This window comes from Halichoerus grypus, chromosome 6, assembly GCF_964656455.1.
Source record: "Halichoerus grypus chromosome 6, mHalGry1.hap1.1, whole genome shotgun sequence".
Lineage (NCBI taxonomy): Eukaryota > Metazoa > Chordata > Mammalia > Carnivora > Phocidae > Halichoerus > Halichoerus grypus.
The window spans coordinates 162,186,616-162,213,572 of NC_135717.1; the positions used below are offsets into that span (position 1 = coordinate 162,186,616).

The window sequence follows — 26,957 nt, forward strand, 5'->3', positions numbered from 1 at the left end:
AAGTGGAGAAACTCTTAATATGATGGGGCCCTGCACCTTTGTCTTGGGCCCATGGAGAAAGGAGAATTGAGTCTCTATCATGAAATCAGACTTAGCTTGTGAAGGCTTTCAATAGGTAGGGTAGATGTGGCAGCTGGGTCTTTGGAGCCTGTGGCAAAGAAGTAGAAGTGTAGACATGCTAATGAGGGGTAAGGGGTCTGAGCTGGGGCCTGTGCTGGCTGGGTCAGTGGGGAGTCCTTGATTCAGTAGGTTCCAAGATACACTCACCCAGCGGGTCAGCTTTTCCATCCTTGTCTGGCACTGTGAACACGCCTACAACTCGGTGGCCCTCTTTGCAGAGCTGGCTGTAGACTTCCTGTCCAAAGAGGCTCTGGCCAATAAGGGCCAACTTCAGCTTGTTTTTTAAATTAACCTGTGAAACAATTTAACGATGACAGATGTTGGCATGGATAGAAGACATATGGATGATAAACACTCTTTTTTCAATCATACAAGATGACTTGAGGACAAAAAAATCTCAAATGTCTACAAAATAAAATTTTTATTGATATACGCTGTACCCAGGCCACATTATACATAGATAACAGTGAAAATAATTTCATACGGAAGAATTCCTCTTTTCCCCTCTGCTCTAATTCCCCTGATTATTCACCATAATCACTGGGATTGCATATATTTTACAAGCCATTCCAACTCCTTGGTGAAATGAAGCCAGATGTTAATAAGTAAGTGTAAGTTTCATAGTTAAAAGGAGTTTAACTCTGAGCAAGATCTGCTTCAACATGACGATGCTTTTAAGGCCTTGCGATATAGAGAGAAGAGCTGAACTCATCTCTTAACTTCCAAAGGAGACCAAGAGCTAACACATGGTCTATAACACAGGGGTCACAAGCAGACCCTAGAGCTAAACTATCTGAGGTCAAAATCTAGTGCCACTCTTGTTTAGTCGTGTGGCCTTAAGCAAGTGACTAACTTCTGTTGCCTTTTTTTCCTCACCCATAAAATGAGAATACTAACACCAGCCTCACTCAATTTTGATCGAAGTAGAAGATTTATTAGGCAATAAGTTTAGTGCAGTGTCTGACACAAAGTACTGTTTAAGTAAAAGCTTCGATAATGTCTTAGAGGTTTTGCCACATCCTAGACAGTGTCGTGTTTCTTTGTATAGTCCAGAATTCCAAAGTCCTTGGTAAGTGGCCCAAATCCATTTGGCCTCAACACCTGGATTGCTCTAATGGAATGTTCAATGTTCTTTATAGTCCAAAGTTCTTGTAAGTTTGTGCAAATTCATTTGGCTTCAAACTTGACATGGACGGACATACTGTTATTTATAGTCTTTATTTACAGTATTTATAAGGACTATATGAATATTTATATGTATTGCTGCAGAAAGATCAATGTGTTTGGTTACAGATATTGTCCCAGACCCTGCTGTGAATTGTATGGAATGTACTATCTATGTACCATGTTAATTTTCTAAAATGTGGATAATTCTGAACCCCAAAACATATTTTGTCCCACAGGTTTCAGATAAAGAATTAAGGCCTGCACATCATTTCATTTCATTTAATCACTGCAACTATCATATTTTATTATTTCCTGTTTTACACTATTTTATGGATGAAGAAAACCAGGGCTTAGAAATATCCCCAAAGTCGTAGTGGCAAAGAGGAGAGGTGGGATTTGAATCCCGGTCTTTCTGGCTCTAAAGCCTACAAATGTACTTAAAAATAAAATAATCAAAATGAGCTACCACCACCACCCATCTTTTTTTTTTTCCTTTTAGAAGATTAACATGGATGTACAAAAGTACATTGATTATCAAAAAAATACAGATACCATACAGACAATAGTAGCACTAAGGGTTATAGTCTTAAAGAACTCTCTTTAAGCAATTATACCTCCCGTAAATTCTCCCCAAAAGGAACCTTTTCACAAACCTAGGGTGATAAGTTGATATGACGATTGTTAAGACCGTAATGAAAAGCCACAGGTGGAACAGTCTAGATGTAGGATCGCGGGTGTAGAGACGGTCATCAAGGGGTCATGACTTCATATGCACATTCCTCCCTGGTAGAACACAGCTCCACAGGATTTGGATTTAGCATTTTTTTTTCCCTCACTCTAAATGGGATTCTTTAATGTTCTAGAAAGTCATTCTAAATTAGTCAAGCCTCACTGTGAAAACTGGATTATGAGGAAACAATTTCCCCTTATTTCTCACTTTATTAAGGGTGTAAACAGCATCCCCTTTTAGGCATGAATTTAAAAGCATATGGGTTCACATGTTCCCTGTAATTGAGCTGATAATTAAACAAGGTTTTAGTTAAAAAATTCTTTTCAGGCCAGCCAAAGTCTTTATCTCCAAAGAGCCTAGAGCTTCAACATGTAACAAATATTTTCAGGCAAACAGATTAACTCTGTAACAATAGCACAGTTTGCCTATAGATAATACATGATTATTTCATTTATTCTTATCAAAAACATCAAAATGTTCCGTAAATATTCTATCTCCAAATCTTATCATTAATGCTGTTTCTTGAAATAGAACTGACATGTTGGCTATCTTAAAGATTTGACTTTACCTCACACTACTATGAACAGTAGGTATTCTAAGATCTCTAAAATACTACTCTTAGAACACAGAAGAGCCAAGAGGCTGGGCTGACTCAAATGTAATGTTACTTGGAGTTCAATTCCAGATTGAACACTCCCCTAGAAAGACAGCGTTTAAAGAGATGTCAGTATCTTTGGAAATACTACATTCCTTGAAACAGTTTCTGAGCTTAATGCTAAAGCTAAGCTACAAAGGTGAGTTTCCAACACTGTGTTTACAATGAGTTAGCGTAATTCCAAAAAACCAGACTGGGATATTCTACCTCAGTCTTATTTCTCCAGCTATGATCTGAGCACTGACTGCTGTGTTGGCGGAATCAGCAGGGAGGTTGTGCTAAAAGTGTGGGTCCCTGGGCCCCACCCCAGATTTACTGAGTTAGACTCCCGGGCCTAGGAAGCTGCATTTTAACAAACTTCCCATTGACTTAGAGGCACTCTCAAGTCAGAGAATCTCTGCTGTATGGAGAGTGTGTGCCTGCCTGCTACACAAAAAGATTCTGCCCTGGGGAGTCTGGGTGAGGATGCAGGGCTGGAAGTAATAGCAAACATTTTAACGAGACTCTAGTATGTGCCAGGCATTTCATATATATTACCTCATTTTGATTGCCCAGTGACTCCTGGAGACAGGCATTCCTAAGCCACTTTATAAATGGAGAAATTAAAACTCAGACAAGATAAGATACAGCCTGGAGTCAAATAGCTACTATGTGGCAGCCCTCAGATTCTAACTGGTTATTAGTGTCCACTGTTCTCCCATAACACAGGCCCTAGGATTTTGAGCTGGGTCTCATCATTTAAAATCTGAATAATAATAGTATCTATTTCATAAGGTTGTTATAAGGATTTATCAGGATAAAGCATGTAATGCCTTCGTGCAGCATGTAGCAATAGTGAATGCTCAACAAATGTTAACTATTATTATTATTAATAACAATACCATAGGTAATACCTGGGTAAATAAAAAATGCTGATGATGGATCTTTCCTACTGGAAATGTGCCATGAGCCCAGCACTGCATTGAGCCCAATTCATTAATTTTTAAAAATGTATCAACTATTTATCATATGTCTTTAGGACTCAGAGTAACCAGTGTTACTCAGGAGAACGCACAAGGCTCAGGGAGGTCAAGTAACCTGCTAACGAGGGACAGAGGCAGGAGTCAAACCAGATCAGTCTCACTTCGGTAGATACACTTCTATCCCTTTCCTATGTTGAAAGTCCGTTCCTCCCCCACCGTTTTTTAAAGAAAAATATGGCAACAGTTTGACAGGCGAATTGTGGGAAATAGTTCCATCTTTAGACTTTCTAAAGAAATACCTGGTGGTCCTGACAGAAGAGATGGCACCATTCATTTGTAGGGTGGGTCTGATAACCAGAGAATATTCTTTGAGGCACTATATATTGCCTGTTACGTTGGTGAGAAAGAAGAGGGTGGGGCATAAAATGACCCACAGCATTTCTTTTTTTTATTTTATTTTATTATGTTATGTTAATCACCACATTATATCATTAGTTTTTGATGTAGTGTTCCATGATTGTTTGCGTATAACACCCAGCGCTCCATGCAGTACGTGCCCTCTTTAATACCCATCACCAGGCTAATCCAATCCCCCAGCCCCCTCCCCTCTAGAACCCTCAGTTTGTTTCTCAGAGTCCATCGTCTCTCATGGTTCATCTCCCCCTCCGATTCCCCCCCCCTTCATTTTTCCCTTCCTACTATCTTCTTTTTTTTTTTTTTTTAATATATAATGTATTATTTGTTTCAGAGGTACAGGTCTATGATTCAATAGTCTTAGACAATTCACAGCGCTCACATAGCACATACCATCCCCAATGGCTATCACCCAGCCACCCCATCCCTCCCACCCCCCACAACTCCAGCAACCCTCAGTTTGTTTCCTGAGATTAAGAATTCCTCATATCAGTGAGATCATATGATACTTGTCTTTCTCTGACTGACTTATTTCGCTTAGCATAATACCCTCTAGTTCCATCCACATCGTTGCAAATGGCAAGACTTCGTTTTTTTGATGGCTGCATAATATTCCATTGTGTGTGTGTGTGTGTGTGTGTGTGTGTGTGTGTGTGTGTATACCACATCTTCTTTATCCATTCATCTGTTGATGGACATCTTGGCTCTTCCCATAGTTTGGCTATTGTGGACATTGCTGCTATAAACATTGGGGAGCACGTACCCCTTCAGATCACTACATTTGTATCTTTGGGGTAAATACCCAGTAGTGCAATTGCTGGGTCGTACAGTAGCTCTATTTTCAACTTTTTGAGGAACCTCCATACTGTTTTTCAGAGTGGTTGCACCAGCTTGCATTCCCACCAACAGTGTAGGAGGGTTCCCCTTTCTCCGCATCCCCGCCAACGTCTGTCGTTTCCTGACTTGTTAATTTTAGCCATTCTGACTGGTGTGAGGTGGTATCTCATCGAGGTTTTGATTTGGATTTCCCTGATGCCGAGCAATGTTGAGCACTTTTTCATGTGTCTGTTGGCCATTTGGATGTCTTCTTGGAAAAAAATGTCTGTTCAAGTCTTCTGCCCATTTCTTGATTGGATTATTTGCTCTTTGAGAAGTTCTTTATAGATTTTGGATACTAGCCCTTTATCTGATATGTCATTTGCAAATATCTTCTCCCATTCTGTCGGGTGTCTTTTGGTTTTGTTGACTGTTTCTTTTGCTGTGCAAAAGCTTTTTAATTTGATGAAGTCCCAATAGTTCATTTTTGGCCTTGCTTCCCTTGCCTTTGGCGATGTTTCTAGGAAGAAGTTGCTGTGGCTGAGGTTGAAGAGGTTGCTGCCTGTGTTCTCCTTTAGGATTTTGGTGGACTCCTGTCTCACACTTAGGTCTTTCATCCATTTTGAGTCTATTTTTGTGTGTGGTATAAGGAAATGGTCCAGTTTCATTCTTCTGCATGTGGCTGTCCAATTTTCCCAACACCATTTGTTGAAGAGACTGTCTTTTTTCCATTGGACATTCTTTCCTGCTTTGTCGAAGATTAGTTGACCATAGAGTTGAGGGTCCATTTCTGGGCTCGCTATCCTGTTCCATTGATCTATGTGTTTTTGTGCCAGTACCATACTGTCTTGATGATTAGGGTTTTGTAATAGAGCTTGAAGTCCGGAATTGTGATGCCACCAGCTTTGCTTTTCTTTTTCAACATTCTTCTGGCTATTTGGGGTCTTTTCTTGTTCCATACAAGTGTTAGGATTATTTGTTCCATTTCTTTGAAAAAAGTTGATGGTATTTTGATAGGGATTGCATTAAATGTGTAGATTGCTCTAGGTAGTATTGACATCTTCATGATATTTGTTCTTCCAATCCATGACCGTGGAACGTTTTTCCATTTCTTTGTGTCTTCCTCAATTTCTTTCATGAGTATTTTATAGTTTTCTGAGTACAGATTCTTTGCCTCTTTGGTTAGATTTATTCCTAGGTATCTTATGGTTTTGGGTGCAGTCATAAATGGGATCGACTCCTTAATTTCTCTTTCTTCTGTCTTGTTGTTGGTGTATAGGAATGCCACTGATTTCTGTGCATTGATTTTATATCCTGCCACTTTACTGAATTCCTGTATGAGTTCTAGCAGTTTTGGGGTGGAGTCTTTTGGGTTTTCCACATAAAGTATCATATCATCTGCAAAGAGTGAGAGTTTGACTTCTTCTTTGCCAATTCGGATGCCTTTTATTTCTTTTTGTTGTCCGATTGCTGTGGCTAGGACTTCTAATACTATGTTGAATAGCAGTGGTGATAGTGGACATCCCTACCATGTTCCTGACCTTAGGGGGAAAGCTCTCAGTTTTTCCCCATTGAGAATGATATTCGCTGTGGGTTTTTCATAGATGGCTTTTATGATATTGAGGTATGTACCCTCTATCCCTACACTCTGAAGAGTTCTTATCAAGAAAGGATGATGTACTTTGTCAAATGTTTTTTCTGCATCTATTGAGAGGATCATATGGTTCTTGTTCTTTCCTTTATTAATGTATTGTATCACATTGATTGAGTTGCAGCTGTTGAACCAAACTTGCAGCCCAGGAATAAATCCCACTTGGTCGTGGTGAATAATCCTTTTAATGTACTGTTGGATCCTATTGGCTAGTATTTTGGTGAGAATTTTTGCATCCATGCTCATCAGGGATATTGGTCTGTAATTCTCCTTTTTGATGGGGTCTTTGTCTGATTTTGGGATCAAGGTAATCCTGGCCTCATAAAATGAGTTTGTAAGTCTTCCTTCCATTTCTATTTTTTGGAACAGTTTCAGAAGAATAGGTATTAATTCTTTAAATGTTTGTTAGAATTCCCCTGGGAAGCCATCTGGCCCTGGGCTCTTATTTGTTGGGAGATTTTTGATTACTGCTTCAATTTCCTTAGTGGTTATGGGTCTATTCAGGTTTTCTATTTCTACCTGGTTCAGTTTTGGTAGTTGATACATCTCTAGGAATGCATCCATTTCTTCCAGATTATCTAATTTGCTGGCATAGAGTTGCTCATAATATGTTCTCCTAATTGTTTGTATTTCTTTGGTGTTGGTTGTGATCTCTCCTCTTTCATTCATGATTTTATTTATTTGGGTCATTTCTCTTTTCTTTTTGATAAGTCTGGCCAGGGGTTTATCAATCTTATTAATTCTTTCAAAGAACCAGCTCCTAGTTTCGTTGATCTGTTCCACTGTTCTTTTGGGTTCTATTTCATTGATTTCTGCTCTGATCGTTATTAATTCTCTTCTCCTGCTGGGTTTAGGCTTTATTTGCTGTTCTTTCTCCAGTTCCTTTAGGTGAAGGATTAGGTTGTGAATTTGAGACCTTTCTTGTTTCTTGAGAAAGGCTTGTATTGCTATCTACTTTCCTCTTAGGACCGCCTTTGCTGCATCCCAAAGATTTTGAACAGTTGTGTTTTCATTCTCATTTGTTTCCATGAATTTTTTTAATTCTTCTTTAATTTCCTGGTTGACCCATTCATTCTTTAGTAGGATGCTCTTTAGCCTCCATGTATTTGAGTTCTTTCCGACTTTCCTCTTGTGATTGAGTTCTAGTTTCAAAGCATTGTGGTCTGAAAATATGCAGGGAATGATCCCAATCTTTTGGTACCGGTTGAGACCTGATTTGTGACCTAGGATGTGATCTATTCTGGAGAAGGTTCCATGGGCACTAGAGAAGAATGTGTATTCTGTTGCTTTGGGATGGAATGTTCTGAATATATCTGTGAAGTCCATTTGGCCCAGTGTGTCATTTAAAGTCTATATTTCCTTGTTGATCTTTTGCTTATTTGATCTGTCCATTTCAGTGAGGGGGGTGTTAAAGTCCCCTACTATTATTGTATTGTTGTTTCTTTGATGTGTTTCTTTGATTTTGTTATTAATTGGCTTATATAATTGGCTGTTCCCATGTTAGGGGCACAGATATTTACAGTTGTTAGATCTTCTTGTTGGATAGACTCTTTAAGTATGATATAGTGCCCTTCCTCATCTCTTATTATAGTCTTTGGTTCAAAATCTAATCTGTCTGATGTAAGGATTGCCACCCTAGCTTTCTTTTGATGTCCATTAGCATGATAAATGGTTTTCCACCCCCTCACTTTCAATCTGGAGGTGTCTTTGGGTCTAAAATGAGTCTCTTGCAGACAGCATATCGATGGGTCTTGTTTTTTTATCCAATCTGATACCCTGTGTCTTTTGATTGGGGCGTTTAGCCCATTTACATTCAGGGTAACTATTGAAAGATATGAATTTAGTGCCATTGTATTGCCTGTAAGGTGACTGGTACTGTATATTGTCTGTGTTCCTTTCTGGTCTATGTTACTTTTAGGCTCTCTCTTTGCTTAGAGGACCCCTTTCAATATTTCTTGTAGGGCTGGTTTCGTGTTTACAAATTCTTTTAGTTTTTGTTTGTCCTGGAAGCTTTTTATCTCTCCTTCTATTTTCAATGACAGCCTAGCTGGATATAGTATTCTTGGCTGCATGTTTTTCTCGTTTGGAGGACGAGAGTGAAAATGGCGGCCTCCCAGTCTCTGCCCCGGAGGAGCCAAGAACTCGGGGTCCCGCTCCTCAGTGAGCCCCCACAGAAAAGCAGTCAGTCACTCCCATCTCCCTGGTCTCTGGCCGCACTCCGTGCTCACCCGGCCTGTGACCGAGCGTTTCTATCTCTGGCACCCGACCCCATGTGGAGTCTCCAAACCCAGCAGATCCCTGCGGTGCGCTCCCGCGCCGCTCCTCCCCGGGGGAGGAAGGTATGTCTCCCCAGATCTGCCGCTTGTTGGGTCCCTGCTGGAGGAGCAGTGGCCCGACTGTGCCGCGGATCACGATTTATGGCAACCCCGAGCTGAGAGCCCGCGCCTCGGCTCCGTCTCTGCAGCCGGCTTCCCCGCTCCAATCCCTGGGAGCTCTGCCGCACTCAGGCACCCCTGGTCTTTCTGTGACCCCGAGGGTCCTGAGACCACACTGTCCCGCGAGGGTTCCACCCCCCGCTTAGCCACTGGAGCAACGTCCCTCAGCAGAGCCGACTTCTAAAAGTTCCGATTTTGTGCTCCGCAGCTCTATCACTTGCCAGAAGCAGCCGATGGAGGCCCCTCCCCCGCCATCTATCCTCCCGAATATCGCCTCGGATTCACTTCTCCGCACGTCCTACCTTCCAGAAAGTGATCGCTTTTCTGTTCAGAGAGTTGCTGCTATTCTTTTCTTTGATCTCCTGTTGAGTTCGTAGGTGTTCAGAATGGTTTGATCCCTATCCAGCTGAATTCCTGAGACCAGACGAAATCCAGGTCTCCTACTCCTCCGCCATCTTGCTCCGCCCCCCAACCCACAGCATTTCTAAATCTGGGTGGTAAGTGCTATTATCTTGGAGTTCTCTACTTATAACATTCTGCCTTGGAAGAGCCTATGGCAGGCAACAGAGCTTTTGCCTTTTTTTTTTTTTAAGATTGTATAGTAATCTCTACAGCCAACATGGGGCTGGAACTCACAAACCCGAGATCGAGAGTCAACACTCTACTGACTGAGCCACCCAGGCACCCCCAGAGCTTTTGCTTTTTAAACTATTCAATGTTACATTCCCAGGCTCTCTACATCCTGGTGGAATCCTTCAGGAAGCAAATTTAGTGGGCTCTGATTATGCTCCAATGATTAAAATACAAGCAAACAAACAAAAACCACATAGTTTTCTATAGAAAACTTAAAGGCTGAGTACTATGAGTCTGCCCTGATCCAAAGTGCTTTTGTGAAGCAAATGCTACCATAATAGAACAGTAGGGTGTTAAATAAGGCCAAAGGTATCCCCATCAGGAATTGTGAGAACTGACAGTTTTACACGAAGGGCCTTTCCACAAAAGAATAAAACAAAGTCAATTTTTCAGAGACAGCGAGGTGCCTAACACCTTGTGGAGCCTTCGGCACATGGTGCCCCAAATCATGCCTGACAGTGTGCAAGAGTACTCACTGGGTTTGTTTTGGGTATTTACCATGCTCTGGGCACAGAGCATGGGAGGGACTGCAAATCAGGTGTCCAGCAAGAATGTTTTATTTGGCCCACTGAGCATTTATCAAAGAGCTGTGATAATATTTTTAGGAGGTTTCACATTAGCGGGCTGAATTTCTGACCTCTTTTTAGAAATCAGGAGGTTTGTCAACCGTGGTCTACATCTCCATGTAGCAATAGTCAGCTAGAGCTGAGCAGCGACTGACCCCATTCTTCTGGCTGGACATGGCCTTTCCCTCCATCTGGCTCACACCCTTCATTTGTTTCACCTGTTTGGCTTCCCTGGGCGTTTTTCTTTGGGATCTCTACAGTAAAAGTGCAAAGAAGACTGGTCCCTGTCCTCAGGAGTTTACCAGTTAACACGAAAGACACACAAGTAAAGACATATTGACACATAGTGCTTGGATAGGAGAGCATAGTGTGGGTGTGGAAGTCTGGTAGACTTCCCAAGAAGAGAACTCCCTAACTGAATCTTAGAGCACTCATCTTAGGGATTGGCCAAGAGAAGGGTGGGGATTATGGGAGATCCTTGGGAAATTTCAGGCAGAGGGGCAGCATTTACAAAGAAATGAATGAGTGGGCAAAGTGGGTTCAATACTGGAAATTGGAGAGTGATGACAAGTGACACTCTAGGGATAGTTAAAAGACCAATTAGGGAGAGTCTTGTCTACATAAAATAATTTGGACCTTATTGTGAAGACATTGATATCCACTGAATGACTTTAAGCAGGAGAATGATACTGTCTTATTTCTATGTTGACACATACTCAGGTGAGGCATGAATTAACTTTGGGTGGGCACCCCTCTAGTGTTTGAGAATTGAGCCGATAGTGGAAATAAAAGCCAACCTAATAACCCACCTTCAGTGCATTGACAGGCTGTAGCTTGCAATAGCGTAAAAGCCCATGTTACTTATTGTAACAAACCCTCAGACTAATAGTCAGAGGCAACAGATGTAAATCTGTGTAAGATTCAAACAAAACTCATGACACCACCGTAAAGGCCAAACTTGTGCAACTTGATTTTCCTATTGCATAATCATATAAAGAATGTATTCATGAGGACTTTCTGGGATATCTGGCCAACATTTTTTTTTTATTATAAAAAGGATAACAGATTTTTAAAATAGGGATGTCTATGGACTTTTCTGAAAGCAGAGACTGTTTATTTCTTGTTTATTGTTTTATGCTTTCTGGCTGTGAGACTCTAAAAAAGTTATTTAACTTATCTGGGTCTCAGTTACTTTATCTGTAAAATGGGCATACTAATAGTACCTACCTCATTGAGATGTTAAGTGAGTATATATGTAAAGCATTTATATCAGTGCCTGGTGCATACTAAGTAAGTACTATATCAATGTTATCTATTACTATTATTTATTAATCATATCCTCAGGATTTAGAACAAGTACTCAGTACATAATGCACGATTAAATATGGTTTGAAGTAGAATTTGAAGGTCCTAAAAACAAACTAGACACCAAAGCAGGGGGTCGGGTAATTCAGAAACAAGGACCTGGTTGCCAGAACGAGGGTATAAAGCCAGTACTTGGTTCCAAGAAGCAGGGAAGAGTCCAAACTCTTGAACTGGATCATAAGGTAACCTCAAGTTCTGGAACCAGGCTATGAACCCAGAACCAGCAACCAGACTGTCCCGGACACTGGCAGAGGAAGCTGAATAACAGAGTGCCAAATAAATATGAAGGCCAAATAACCCCACCATGGGGAGAAGTTAAGATGCAATGAACCAGGCAAGCTATTGGAAGTGCACAATAATAACTAATAGACAAAGGGTTTTATTGTTATCTATAGTTACAGTGGTTAAAAAGATCCAGCCATGTCATTAAGCCAAAATCATTAAATATTTCTAAGTCCATTTCTTTAAGACAGGGAATGGAAAAATCGATTCTATCAGGAAGTGTTATAAACTAGTTTTCCCATTGGATTTTTCTAGGTTCTAAGTTTTTTTTTTTCATTCTGCTTTAATACCAAACTCAAAAGCACTGTGTGATTTTTTTTCCTTTTTAAAGATGAAGGTATAATTTACATGCAGTAAAATACACCCTTCTCAATGTATAGTTCTGTGAGTTTTGACAGATACTCAGTCACCTAACCACAGCTACAATCAACACAAAGAACAGTTCCATCACCCCCCAAAATTCCTTCATGTCCTTTGAGGGACAATCTCTTGTAGTCAATTCTTCCTCTAGCACCAGCTCCTGATAACCACTTTTTTCTATCACTATAGTTTTACTTTTTCTAAAATGTCAGGTAATTGGAATCCTATAATACATAGCCCTTTGAGTCTGTCTCCTTACACTTAGCATCCATATTTGAGTTTCATCCATGCTGTTGTGCCTATCAGTAGTTCGCTCCTTTTTTGTTTCTGAGTAGGATTCCCTTGTATGGGTGGATTTATCCACTGTCTACCCTGTCACCAGATGAAGGACATTTAAGATGTTTCCAGTTTTTGCTGATAATGAATAAAGCCTCTGTAGACATTCATAAATAGGTATTTGAGTAAATAGCTAGGAGTGCCATTGCTGGGTCATATCATAGGTATATGTTTAACTTTATAAAAAATGGCCAGTTTTCCAAAGTGGCTGTACCATTTTATGCTCCCGCCAGCCAAGTTTGATTTTGAATAATTCTCATAGAATGCCATCCAAAGGATGGCTCCCCATTTTCCATGGAGTAAAATACCCCAAACACTCCACTTGTCATTCCATGTCTTCCTTTTGGCCACGGAAGAAACTGTCTTCTTCCCAGTCAAATGTCACTGCTTTTCCACATGTACTCCTGGGTACAGTCAGACTCAGACCCCTGACCCCGACCATGCTTGGTGCTTCCCCACATGCATGTTTTTGTCTCTGTCATTTGCCACCTGGGATGTTCAACTGAAATATTACTGAAATCTTACGTAAAGCCTGCTATGGCCATCTTTGCATTCTTCAAGAATCCCTTCTGCTCTCCAAAAAAAGACAATTCAATGAAAGGTGTTGACAGAGGAGGCCAATAAAACAGGCAAGCACCAGCCCTTGCTCTCTGTGACATCCTACCCAGATTCCCAGGTGCCACGTGGCAGGAGAAAGCTAAGGAGGAGTCCAGAGCAAGCAAAAGCTCTTCAAGAGCAGGTCTCTTTTTCCTTATTTTTTAAAAAGGTGAATGCTCCCCAAATAACTAGGACTGGATGGGGTAAAGTGAATCCTAATTATTTGGGGTTGTCTGGGAGACAAAAGCTCTTCCATGTATGTACCACTCGGCTGGTTTTTGGTGCTATTCAAGACTTCTCTCTGCCTTCAAGTTTTTTTTTACATCTGGATATGTACACACGCACATAGGACTTTTGCAAAGAAGAGGAATCGAAAAGCAAATTCCTTCACAGCCCAGGAAGCATGAACTTTCTATAAAAGAGATAATGGTACATGAGATGAATTGTTTTTTCTTCCCTAAACAGCTTTGAGTCGGCCTGGATGCAGGGAGGCATCTCTCCCGGGGCCATATGCAACGTGTCTGCTCTCTTTCCATTTCTGGAGGAGCTGACGCAATTCCAAGGCGCAGGGCTGGGCCACCGCTCGGTTCTCGCGCTACGGTTTAGTAATGTTTCAGCGTGGTTGCTTCTGCGGCGCCTGGTAATCCCAGCAATCTTGCCGCCTGCAGCTCAGGAAAAATGAGCTTGCCGTCACCAGCTCCGAGGGCCATTCTCTGAATGGGCCCTGAATGCCAGTCAGGAGCGCTCACATCTCAGGCCTGCCCAGGAGGAACCAGCTGACTGAATACTACTCTCCTCCAGAGAGGGTCTCGGTCCTGTACTGCGGCTCCATCTCCTGACCAGGGATCTCATGATTGAAATGAAAAAAGGAAAGGAAGCTGACTCTGTGCCCCCTGCCATGCGACTCTTCCCACTCTGTCAGTCCCAGCCAGACCGTAGATGTTCAAAAGCGGCATCCTCAGCCCCTTCCCTGGACAAGACAATGGCTCGCCTGACAAGCCTTACCCAAGACCCTCTCCGGATCCTTCACTGCAGTCTCCCCGTTTTAAAAACGCTGTCTTGGCTTTTAGCCAAGTCTAAACACTGTGCCCACCCCCAGCCCCGCCGACCGGCCCTCCCGCCCCAGGGTCTGGAAAACAGCCCCGGGTGAGAGCCAGGACGCTCGCCCGAGCCAGACTCACCGGGCCGGTGGAGAAGCGCCGGAGCGCCTGGCTGCCCCTCCACAGCATGCTGGAACGGAGCGCTCGGGCGGGGTGCGCGACAGCGGGGGCTCAGCCTGGACGCGGCCTGCAGCCTGCGAGCGCCGGGCGGCCGAAATTGCGGCTAGCTGGGTCCGCCAGTCCCGGGACCCGCCCACGGCCCGCCCCTTCGCCGGGCACGGCCCCGCCTCCTCAGCCGGCGGGGCTCGGGTGGCCAATCCCCTGCGACTGGGCGGGGCCCCAGTTGGGTGCCACGCTAGTACCTAGCGGGAGGGGCGGCCTCCAGTCTTGGCCCCGGTACTTCCCAGCTGGGGGATCTTCTACCAGTTACTCAAACCCTGTGAGGTAGACAGGGATTTGCCTTATTAATGGTCAATCTGTCATCCCAAGTCATGGCCATAACAGCTCCCTGAGGAGGCAAAGATACGAAAGATAAGGGGTGGAGACACATGGCTATATGGTATCCTGTTACCTATCTTGTAAGCTGATAAAAGGATTTAAAGAAAGACTGTGTATAAAGCACTTGGCAAAGGGTCTGGCACACAGCTGGTCCCCAATAGATGATAGACAGATAGATACCCACCCTTTCCCCTTATCTCTCTAGAAGGAATGCTCAGACATGCTTTAGCTAAGCACTTGTCGCAAACAGAATTCCTTAGCCTGGCATTGAAGGCCGTCTGCAATTTGGCATTTTCTCTCATTTTCTTGCTGCTCCTTTGCACATGTAATTTAGCCTAACCCTCTAGTACGTGCTGATTCTTTCCTGGACAATGATTCCCAGAAAAGCTTATCACCTGTCACTTGTCACCATCTCAGCAAGACCAAATTCCTTCTTTAAAGGTACAGCTCAAATGCTGCCTCCTGAAGACATTTTTCCTGATTCTCTCCTCCCTTAACCCCCTTATTTCCCAAAAGTAATCTTTAATTTCTCTGAATTGGGAAAGATTTTTGTCTATGCGTCTCTTCTGATATCTCATTCTGTTATTGGTGTTTGTGTACCTGTCATCTTCTCTAGTGGAAGCTCCTTGCAGGCTGAGTCCATGTCTAATTTATCAGAATTTACAATATCTAGCACTTAGTAGAGCTCAAAAAGTACTTGTTGAAAGAGAGAATGAATGATGAATGAATGTATTTAAGAAGGAGAGAGGAAAATAAATCCTTAAAGCTTGGAGAATGGCAGCAAACATCATCAAGTTTTGCTCTGAGAATTGCCCTTTGCCAATTCAACCCATTTCCCTGACAGCATTTTGTGACTTCTGGCTTCTTTTAAACTTCCAAATACTGATAATCATTTTATTTGTTGTGATCTGTGTTTACTGGGAGAGGTGGGCAAGGAGTGTGGTTTTTTCTGGGTAGGGGTTCCATAGTCATTTTCTCCAACTCCCAACTTTAGGAAATGTAGACTTTATTGTCTACCCACATATAATGAAATATTAATGATGTCTAAGATTTTCTTATGTAAGAATTAAAGATACTGTTCTCTTGATAACTGGTGGTTAGACCAGAGGCAATTAGAGTTTGACAAACAGAAAAGCCCTGCCAACCTAGACTTCTAGACAGAGCAAAAAATGAAGATGAAATAAAGTCATTTTTATGTCTCTCAAACAAGAACTTCAGAGAATCTGAGGTAGGAAAATGTCCAAATTCATGCTATGAGCCCAGCATTACCTTGATACCAAAACCAGACCAAGACATGACAAGAAAAGAAAATTACAGGCCAATATCTCGGATGAACATAGATGCAAAATCCTCAACAAAATATTAGCAAGCCAAATTCAACAATATGTTAAAAAAATCATTCACCATTGTTAAGTTGGATTTATTCAAGGGATGCAAGGGTGGTTCAATATTTGCAAATCAATGTGATATATTACATTAACAAGAGGAAGGATAAAGACCATATGATCATCTCAATAGATGCACAAAAAGCATCCACTCATGATAAAAACTTGCAACAAAGTGGGTTTAGAGGAAATATATCTCAATACAATAAAGGCCATATATGAAAGAACCCACAGTTAACATTATACTCAATGGTAGAAAACTCTAAGCTTTTCCTCTAAGATAAGGAATAAGACAAAGATATTCAATCCCCCCACTTTCATTCAACATACTACTGGAAGTCCAAGGTGCAGTAATCAGATAAGAAGAAGAAATAAAAGGCATCCAAATTGGTAAGGAAGAAGTAAAACTGTCACTATTTGCAGATGACATGATAGTATATACAGAAAACTCTAATGACTGTATATAAAGACAATATGTAACTACCAAGTTAACAGAGTGTAAAATTATCAAGGTAATACGTAGAATGATTTTTAAAAATCAATTGAAAAGAAGGCAAGAAAGGAGAGAGAAAGAAAATATAGGGAATAAAATATAACATAATATAGTATTATATAACAAAATAAAATATAATATAAAATAAAATAAATAAATAAAATAAAATATAGGGAAAACATAAAAGGAAATTAGTAAAATGTTAGATTTAAGTCTAAATATACCAGTAATTGCAGTAAATGAAAATAGACTAAACACTTTAATTAAAAGACAAAGATTGTCAGATTGCTTAAAAAACAAAATTCTTACAAGAGAGAACCATAAAATATAAAGATTCAGAAAGGATGATTTTTTTAAAACCCATCCAAACAGTAACCCCCAAAAATCATACTATCGTAATAATTAAATAATTATTTGCTCTAGTCCTGGCAAATAGCAACAGTGTGATCTGCTTGACTGCAAATGACCAAATGACTGGTTAGTGTACCAACTAGGTATTGCTTTTGCGACCTACCATCTAAAATCCACTTCTTAGGATAACAGTATTCCCCTTTCCATGTGAGGATTTGCTTCTCCTCCTGTCTTAGGCCTTGTGGTTCCTATAAAGTTTTCTTTCCCCCTTACCCCACTAGGATCCAGGGGTGGAGCATATGACCTACACTAAGCCAATCAGTACATCTCTCCCATCCCTTTAATTACAATGACTGGTTCAAATTGTGCACAAGATCCTAGTAAAGCTAATGAAGGCCAACAAGACCTAATTCTAGGACTTCTGTTTAAGCTATCAGTTAAGTGTACCCTTTATATCACTTTTGGTGTTGTGATAATGTGAACCTGAAGCTACCAAGGGCTACCCTATTGAACCTAAAGAATGTAGCAAAAATTGCGGAAGAGATAGAAAAGAAATAGTGAGAATCCAAGACCTGACATCATTTGAATCCTGAAGCCAAATGCACGCGAAGGCCAATCCCACCACTACATGTTTTAAAAATAACATGCAGTAAAATTGATTTCATTTTTGCTGTACGGTTCTATGAGTTTTAACGTATGTAAAGATTCACGTAAGTAATACTGCAGTCAGGATACAGAACCGTTCCATTCCCCACCCCAACACTGCCCTGTCCCTTTGCAGTCATGGCTAACCAATCACCCCTTCTCACCCTGAGAATCTCTGCTCTGTCCTTTGTCACTGTGGTTTTGTCTTTTCAAGACTATCAAACAAATGGAATCGCATAGTATATAACTTTGTAGATTTTCTTCATTTCTCACAGTGCCCTAGAGATTTGTGCTTAAGTTTAGGGATTTTCCAGGGATTTTGAGATTCTTCTGCTATTGATTTCTGTATGATTCCATTGCAGTCAGAGAATATAACCAAATTTCAGTCCATTAAAATGCATTGAGTTTTGTTTTATGGCCTAGCATATGACCTGCCTTGCTGAGTATTCCTTGTATACTTGAAAAAATGTCTATTTTGGTGTTGTTGTATAGAATGTTTTATAAATATCACCTAAGACAAACTGGTTGAGAGTATTGTTCAATTCTTTATTCTCATATTCTATTTGTCATATCAAATACTGAGAGAAGTATTAAAATTTCTAACTATAACTGTAATTACATCTATTGTTTCTTTCTATTCTGTCAGACTTTGGTTAATTAAATTTTATTGTTCACCAAAAAAAAAAAAAAGGAAAACAGTTAATTCAGACATTCTGGATTCTGTTACATTCTTAAGAAAACTACTGGGGTTTTGATTGATTGATTTATTATTATTTTTAAAGATTTACTTATTTATTTGAGAGGGAGGGAGAGAGAACGAGCGGGAGGGGCAGAGGGAGAGGGAAAGAGAATCTCCAACAGACTCCACGCTGAGCACAGAGTCCAACTCAGGGCTCCTTCTCATGACCCTGAGATCAGGACCTGAACTGAAACCAAGAGTCAGACACCTCACCAACTGCCCCAGTGCCTTTTATTTAGAAAGGAGAGAATTTGCTTGGACTCAAACCCTGCAGAGGACAGCAGCTTACATTTCTGTTCAATTCATTTAGACAATGGTTTGGCCAGCATTTTTGCTCAGATTTGGGGGTTCACCTCCTTAGCAATTCCCTTGATTATCAGTTTTCTCTTCTAAATTTTCAAGCTGCTCTGCCAGCCCAATCTCCATTCTCTGCCATCTTGAACCCACAGGGCTTCAGCTTTCCTACCCCAGGTGCACATCTGGTGGAGAATATATGCATCAAAGGGCAGCAAGCACACCTCTCACCCAGTGTGGGTGTTTTTAAGCACTCTTGATTATGATTTCAGCAGGCTCTCTGCACGTAGTTTGGTGGTTAACCAGGGATCTGGGCAATGTTTACACTTAGGTTTTGGATCTCATCCCCTCTGTGAGTCCCTTGTTTCAGGATGCTCCTCCAAATTTCCAGTTTCTCTTCCAACAATCCTGAACTTGGTTTGCTGCCACCTTGAGCTCCTCCAAATTTCCAGTTTCTCTTCCAACAATCCTGAACTTGGTTTGCTGCCACCTTGAAACAGTGTTTCATTTCTTGACTTGAAGGGGTGAGAGACACTGTCAGGCAGAAAGCCACAAACTCATAATTCTTACCAGTAAATTCTGAGTACATTCAGAATTCTGAGTCATTTTCCTGTGCTTTTCTGTCTGGTTTTATTATTTTTCAAATCTTTTAAAGTTATTACTATACTTTGTCTACTTTTCTTAGTTTTTAACTGCAAGTAGGTTTACTTGACTACTTTATGCTTGTCCATTTCTAGATATGTTCTTGTCAATTACTTTAACATGCTAATTATAAGATTTTTCCAAGGTATGCTTTTTAAAAAATATTTTATTTATTTATTTGTCAGAGAGAGAGAGAATGAGAGCACAAGCAGGGCGAGCAGCAGGCAGAGGGAGAAGCAGGCTCCCTGCTGAGCAGGGAGCCCGATGCGGGACTCCATCCCAGGACCCTGGGATCATGACCTGAGCTGAAGGCAGATGCTTAACTGACTGAGCCACCCAGGTGTCCACTAAGGTATGCTTTTTAAATTATGGTCTACTTTGTAGATCATCACTTACATAGAAATATATATATAATATTTTATTAAATTATTTTTTTACTCTAATAGATTCTTTAACAAGCAATGCCACCCACTGAAGAACTAAGAGGAAATAATTGTCCTGCAGAATGAATATTTATTACAGAGCAATGGAAAAAATGAGAATTATTAGTTTATTCTTTTAACAAATATATATTAATCATCTATGTACCGATCACTGTACTTAGCATTGAACTGTATCAAAGAGACACGATTTGGATGTTCATAGAGCTTACAGTCTAGTGGGAGAAATAGGCTTTAAACAAGTAAACTTCTAATAATTAAATGATAAAAAAAATTTTTTTTAAAGATTTATTTATTTATTTATTTAACAGAGATAGAGAGAGAGCGTAAGTAGGCAGAGTGGCAGACAGAGCAAGAGGGAGAAGCAGGCTCCCCACCAAGCAGGGAGCCCGATGCAGGGCTCGATCCCAGGACCCTGGTATCATGACCTGAGCCGAAGGCAGCCGCTTAACCGACCGAGCCACCCAGGCGCCCCTAAATGATAAAAAATTTTGATAAGAGTTACAAAGGAAAGGTATATATACTGAATACAAAAGGTACCTACTTGGGATTGTGTAGTCAGGAATGTCCTCACTAAGGAAGTGACATTTAATCTGAGATATGAAAGATAAGTGGTAGATACCCAATGGGGGTAGAACTTTCCAGGCAAAAAGTGGGCACAGTGTGAAGGACTTCATGTGGAAAAGAGCTTGGTTTTTTGGAAGAATTAAAAGACCAATACGGTTGGATCATCATAAGCAAAAAGGAAAGAGGCTGAAGATGATGTAGGCTTTTTCCATAGATGCTATTTTTATTGCAAGCACAGTTTTTAGTCACTGACAGTATTTTAAAAAAGGGAGTGGTAATATTGTCAAAATTCAGTTCAGACGTTAACTTTTACATCAGAAACTAATGGCTTCCCATGACACATTATTCCTTTCTCCATCTAATAAAAACCTTTTTTTTTTTTTTTTTTTTTTGAGAGAGAGGGGCAGAGGGAGAGGGAGAGAGAGCATTCCAAGCAAATTCCATTCCCAGCATGGAGTCCGTTGCAGGGCTCCATCTCACTACCCTCTAAGATCATGACCCAAGCTGAAACCAAAAGTCACTCAACCAACTGAGCCACCCAGGCACTCCTAAAACCAATTTTTAACTGGATGCATGGCCACCCAACTCAAAGATTGCCTTTCCCAGACCTACCTGTAGGTCAGGGGTGGTCATCTCATTAAGTTCTGGCCAATGAGATGGAGTAGAAGTTTGGAACAATTGGCGGGGGTGGGGGGGAGAGAGAAGCAGGGATCAGGAGTGATAGTCAAGATAATAGCAGCACTTATTTTGCATTTACAACATGCCAGGAAGCATTTTAAGTCCTTTACATATGCTGGAAGCAGCAGGACCTGTTTGAGAAACTGCAAATGGTTTGGCATCCCAATAGAACAAAGTAGGTGTAGATTAGGGCATAGAAGAGGCAGAAAATTTAGAGAATAATCAAAGGGCAGATTGAAAGAAGCCTTGTGTTCCATCTTATGAAGTGAAAACTTCAAACCAAGGGCAATGGATTTAAAGTGGGGCATAACCTGATCAGATAGGTTTTGAGAACTGCACTTGGAGAACAGTGTGGACAATGGAAAGAGAAGATCCGTCACGAGTTTACAGTAATTGTCCAGGTGAGGGATTCTTTTGTAAAGAAATATATGAATTGGGGCACCTGGGTGGCTCAGTCGGTTAGGCGTCTGCCTTTGGCTCGGGTTGTGATCCCCACGTCCTGGGATCGAGCCCCATGCTGTCAGGCTCTCTGCTCCGTGGGGAGCCTGCTTCTCCCTCTCCTTCTGCTTGCTGCTCCCCCTGCTTGTGTGCGCTCTGGCCCCCTCTCTGTCAAACAAATAAATAAATAAAAAAAATAAATATATGAATTAACACATTTGGAATCTTTTTGACAGATCACATAGGACTTTGTGATGACTTATTAAGTGAAATGTCTTTAGGGAGTTATTACCATAGAATTTCTATTGTTGGAAACATACTTTAAATGTATATTAAGAAACAAGTTCACCAAGACCTTAGCTCTATAATATATAAAAAGTGTTTTGGTATGGAATAAACTGGTACTTGAGTTGCGAGTTTAAGTGTTAAAGGCAAGGACTCTGCAAGAAACTTCTATGGGCAGCTGTTCTAAAATTCTTTGAAGTTCTCAAAATAGTTCAATGCTGTCTATATAAAAATTTTCCCCTTCTATTTCCAAGCTCTCCTCTCAGACAGTCCTGATAGGAATGAAGAAAAGTAGAAAGAAGGATATTTAATTCCTCAAAATGATTATTTGCCTTCTGTAGACTAAGCCTGAGAAATATAGGACATCTGCTGTAATAAATAACTTTGAGAGAGCACATTTCAGTTTATAGTGAATGTGCTTTATATTTCACATCTAGCTTGTAATTCTCTAATAAAATTTGAAATTCTAGGCCCTGGAATTTGATTTAAAGGTATGTAAGATAAAGACAGGCAATCCCTAAGATTTCTTTAAAAAATAAAGTTACAATGATTCAAAATAGCAAACACTTCTATTGTATGCGATTGGCATTGTTCTATGCCTTTTACATGTATAAACTAAACTAGTCCTCATAACAATACCATGATGTGTTTACTATTATCACTCCCATTTTAAAACTGAGGAAATCAAGGCAGAGGTTAAATTACTTGGCCCCAAATCACATGGCTAGTAAGTGACAGAGCTATGATTTGGACCTACACAATTTGGCTGTAGAAACTGTGATTATAGAATGACGCTTGCCACTGATTTATTAACCTTAATAGATTAATGCACTTGCATATTCAAATTGCTCTGACCTGTAATTTCAGTGTATTACAATGAGCTATTAGATTAATAACAGTGATGAATACAAATGTGAAGAGTACAGCAAGTTGTACTCACAATCATATAGAAAGTAAAGGGAAAAATGTTTGTCAGCCAGTAGGCACTGATGTTACTGTTATTTTCAAGTTTGTTTTTTTCCTTTCTAAAATGCCCACGAAAACTGCAAGCATCACTTGGGTTGGGTCCACCTTTCTTGCCTGTGTTTTGTTTTTTTTTTTTTTCCATAATTATATCTAGCATGGTGCCTGGTATCTAGTGGGCACTCAAATATTTGACCTACTGCAGATCCACAGGTCTCAGGGAACGTTCTTCTAGAAACTTTTTACCTGCTTTCATTTAGTTATTTTTGGTCCTTTTTAAGATTACAGAAATAAGACTTCAATAAGACCTCATTGTTAAAGATTAAAAAATACATAAGGGGACATAAAAAAACTTGAAAATCCGCTTTTTAATTTCCAACACACTCTTTCCCAGTTGGCTTCTATCCTGTTTAGTGCGATTTGAGTTCTCTTTCTATGCATTTACACGCCCATATGCACAAACAGGTTTACATGAGTATAAATGTAAGCAAAAATACACATTATTCTGCAACTACCCTCTGTCAGTTTCCCATGTCTCTACAAACGTATTTCATTTTTATTTTTTTTATTTTTTTATTTATTTATTTATTTTTTTAATTTTATTTATTTATTTGAGAGACAGAGAATGAGAGACAGAGAGCATGAGAGGGAGGAGGGTCAGAGGGAGAAGCAGACTCCCTGCTGAGCAGGGAGCCCGATGCGGGACTCGATCCTGGGACTCCAGGATCATGACCTGAGCCGAAGGCAGTCGCTTAACCAACTGAGCCACCCAGGCGCCCAAACGTATTTCATTTTTAAAAACAGCTATCTCGTATTTCATAATGGATGTATTAAACTTTATGTAATTATTCCCTATTGATGGACATTAAGATTATTTCCTGTTAGTATGCATTAAAAACCATGCAGCAATGAATGTTACTGGGTAACACATCTCCATTCGCGGAAAAGCCAGTTAGCAGGTAGGAGCATTTTAGAACACACTTGAATAGCGCTTCTTCTTCCCTCCCTGCCTTTTTAAGAGGAGGTGGCGGAGGACCGGTGAGCACAAGGTAAGCAAAGTAGTAAGATTCCTCGCTAACGCGTTCGTAAAGTAACTCCACCTCTCACACACCGTTTTATTCTCAGGAACTGATTGCCCAGGACTTGTAAGAGGAGAGAAGCAGGAACTCCGATGACAGTGACAGAGAGGGCGTTGGCAGTTCCTGCTTCTAAGAAGCGCCTGGACAGCGACGTACTCGAGGACCACGCCCTCCTGTTAAGCCACTACCCCATCAATTTTACCCTTGTTAGGCTAGACTGTTGGAACAACTCCCCAGGTATCACAAATGACCTGGAGACAGCAGGGCGAAGTCAAAGGCAACGATGTGGCCTGAGATGTGAAGTGAACGGTGGCGAGGCCCAAGTCGCCACGGGAGGATGCAGCTAGTGCCGCCGCGGCCGACTCGCTTTCCCAGCAGCCCCCGCGCCCCGCTGGGGCCTTGAGCCCGGCCTGCCCTCGCGAGCGGGGGCGGGGCCGGGGCCGGAAGTCACGTGACGTGACCGCGGCCAGGGTGAGGCGGCCGTGGTCGCCCAGGCTGGTTGGAGCTGTGACTAGGGGAGGCGCCGGGGTGATGGCGGTGGAGACTCTGTCCCCGGACTGGGAGTTCGACCGCGTTGACGACGGCTCACAGAGTAAGGGAGCTACAGAGCAAGGGCTGCGGGTGGATGCTCCCCAGCCCGCCTTAGCTCCGGCAGCGCTCCTGCGGGAGGGCTCTGCGTTGCGTTGCGGTCGCTGCGCAGCCGTCCTGTTCGGGACACTTGCTGCCCCTTGGGGTGCGAGAGGGACGCGCTTTCGAACGTTACTTTCGGGGTTAGGATCCCGGTGGCGGTGGGTCATGCCGGCCGAGGCAGGGCTCGGCGTCCGGGGCGGCGGCTCTCCGTTGGAGCCCTTGGTGCCGGGAGCCGCGGCGTCCGCTGTCCGCAGCCGGGGGCCGGGCGGGGCGCGCCCAGGGAGGCCCAGCAGCCCGGGGAGCCGAGGCCGGCCTTGCCTCTGGCCTCTCGGGGCTTTGCCACCTGTGCGGAGCGTTCAGTTCTAGAACCGGCAGAGGTCCGGGTTCCTGTTTTCGCTTTCCTGTTTTTCTCCTTTTCCTCCAATCAACTTTTGGAAGTTTGAGTATTTTTTCTGCATATTCATACAACGGACAAGATAGGGAAAAAGCACTCTTCACACGGTAAAAATAAACAAGCGAATGTCAGCTTATCTCCTTCCGTGCCTTTTATTTACGATAAGTGGTGTTTTTCAGGGGTGTCGGAGAGCTTCCATTGCACCTAGAAAGGTTTCAAAAATTAAGCAACTTTTACTCCATAAAATCGAATTGTTTCATTTTGGACTTAGAAGTCAAAAAACCGTACCAGATTAAGTTCCATGCAGCAAAAGTTAGAGGCCAAATAATTATTTTAGTGAAACTCTACTTAAGATTAATACAAGTCGATAATCTGTTTCTTATCTCTAGTGATATTAATCTGTTTAAGTGATATGAAAGAGATTGGGACCTACTGCTTGTGAATTTGTTTTTTTACGCCATTTTCCCAAAAGGTGAATGCAGTTTTTTAAAAATTACACGTGAATTTTGCTTAACTTTACAAAGAATCATGTGTAGAAACTTAACATGTAATTAGGTTTTAGTAGCCTCTTAGAGAAGCATGAGCATAATTCATGATGATTTGCAGTTTTTCATAAAACATTCCTAAAGTTATTAGCTCTTACGCAGCATTAAAAAAATCTTGGTGGTAATGACAAAGTCCTTTAACTTTTTTGTGGAGAGGATTCTGTATTTATTGTTATAAAGTGAATGGCACCTTGTCATGTATGGAGTTTTATGGACAGAGGTCCCCTACTCTAGTATCTTCAAAAAATTGTAATGAAAATATGTTGCTATGTTTGAAAATGGTTCAACTGAGAGTAGAATGATCTGATTCAGTCAACAGACTGAATACCAGGAACTGTACTAGGTATTAGGGATACAAAGATAACAAAGAATGTAGAGATGAGCCTGTGAATAGGTTTTTGGAATTTTACTCTTGAGGAATCACCATGGATTCCTTATTTTGAAATCTTTTTATTGTAACTTTTACTAATTTTACAACTATTCATTATTTTATCAGCAAGGACCTTTAATGGTACTGCAGGTTTTCTCTTGCCTACTACTTTGTGATTTCCCAAACAGACAAATGCCAGCATGCTTTTCTGGCATTGTCATTAAGAACTCATTTGCTGGTAAAATGCAGCTTTGGTTATTTCCCATGTAATTGAGAATTAGGCATGTGCTTGGGAGTTCAAGAATCCTTCTCAGTTTTTTAATTTAAGCTCTAGGGAAGAGAAGAATTCCCATCCGTTCTGTGTGCCTGGTGTTCGTTAATTTTTGTGCTATGAATCCTATCTTGACCATCTTCCAGAATTGCTTAGGTTACTGCTATAATGAGATAGCAACCTTAATGAACTGAATTGATCCACCTGATTGAGAGCATTAGTTGCAAAATAAGGGAGAGTGGAGAGCTAGGTCTTCATCCTTAGAACATATTTTATCTTAGAATTGCTTTGCACTGCTGATTTGAGGAGAGAAAAGTTTTAGTTTTTTTAGACAACAATGACTGAATAGTTATTCACATCAATAAAAGGAACTGGATTTGCTGCCTTTGGAATAGTGAATTCTTATGTGTATGGTAGAATATTTCCTTTAATTATTAACTTTGATGATTAGACATACTTTTATTGTCCAGTTTCTTCCAGTGACTTCTTAGAGTCATCTATTTAATGTGTAAATTTGTAAATATTAGCACAGTGTTCTTTTTTTAGTTCTTTTTTAAAATTTAAATTCAATTAACATATAATGTATTATTTGTTTCAGGGGTACAGATCTGTGATTCATCAGTCTTGTATAATACCCAGTGCTCATTACAACCATACCCTCCCCAATGTCCCTCACCCAGTTACCTCATTCCCCCCACCCCCTCCCCTCTAGCAACCCTCAGTTTGTTTCCTATGATTAAGAGTCTCTTATGGTTTGTCTCCTTCTCTGGTTTCATCTTGTTTCATTTTTTTCTCTCTTCCCCCATGATCCTCGGCCTTGTTTCCTTTTTTTTTTTTAAAGATTTTATTTATTAATTTGACAGAGAGAGAGAGAGAACAAGCAGGGGGAGCAGCAGAGGGAGAGGGAGAAGCAGGCTCCCTGCTGAGCCTGGAGCCCGATGCGGGACTCGATCCCAGGACCCTGGGATCATGACCTGAGCCGAAGGCAGACGCTTAACCGACTGAGCCACCCAGGTGCCCCTTGGCCTTGTTTCTTAAATTCCACATATCAGTGAGACCAT

The 26,957-nt window shown here is 41.3% G+C and overlaps 2 protein-coding genes and 1 long non-coding RNA gene across 9 annotated transcripts in view; 1 reads left to right on the forward strand and 2 right to left on the reverse strand.

The window, feature by feature from the left end:
* The window catches only part of ALDH1L2 (aldehyde dehydrogenase 1 family member L2), a 63,044-nt gene extending 48,612 nt beyond the window's left edge, over nt 1–14,432 (reverse strand). The window contains exons 1-2 of the mRNA XM_036103242.2: nt 14,271–14,432; nt 268–412 (exon numbers count right to left, since the gene is read on the reverse strand). Coding sequence (XP_035959135.1) covers nt 268–412; nt 14,271–14,318 — 193 coding nt within the window. The 5' untranslated portion in view covers nt 14,319–14,432. The remainder of the gene's footprint in view (nt 1–267; nt 413–14,270) is intronic.
* A 5,763-nt stretch (nt 14,433–20,195) lies between these two features.
* On the reverse strand, nt 20,196–24,062 carry LOC144382165 (uncharacterized). Its single transcript, XR_013448603.1, has 2 exons — nt 23,719–24,062; nt 20,196–21,527 (listed from the first exon to the last, which is right to left on the reverse strand). It is a non-coding gene; the product is annotated as an uncharacterized LOC144382165 (long non-coding RNA).
* A 79-nt stretch (nt 24,063–24,141) lies between these two features.
* WASHC4 (WASH complex subunit 4) overlaps nt 24,142–26,957 on the forward strand; it is a 67,738-nt gene continuing 64,922 nt past the window's right edge. For all 7 annotated transcript variants that reach the window (XM_078076507.1, XM_078076504.1, XM_078076505.1 and 4 more), the window contains exon 1: nt 24,142–24,278. In XM_078076507.1, coding sequence (XP_077932633.1) covers nt 24,218–24,278 — 61 coding nt within the window. In that variant the 5' untranslated portion in view covers nt 24,142–24,217. The remainder of the gene's footprint in view (nt 24,279–26,957) is intronic.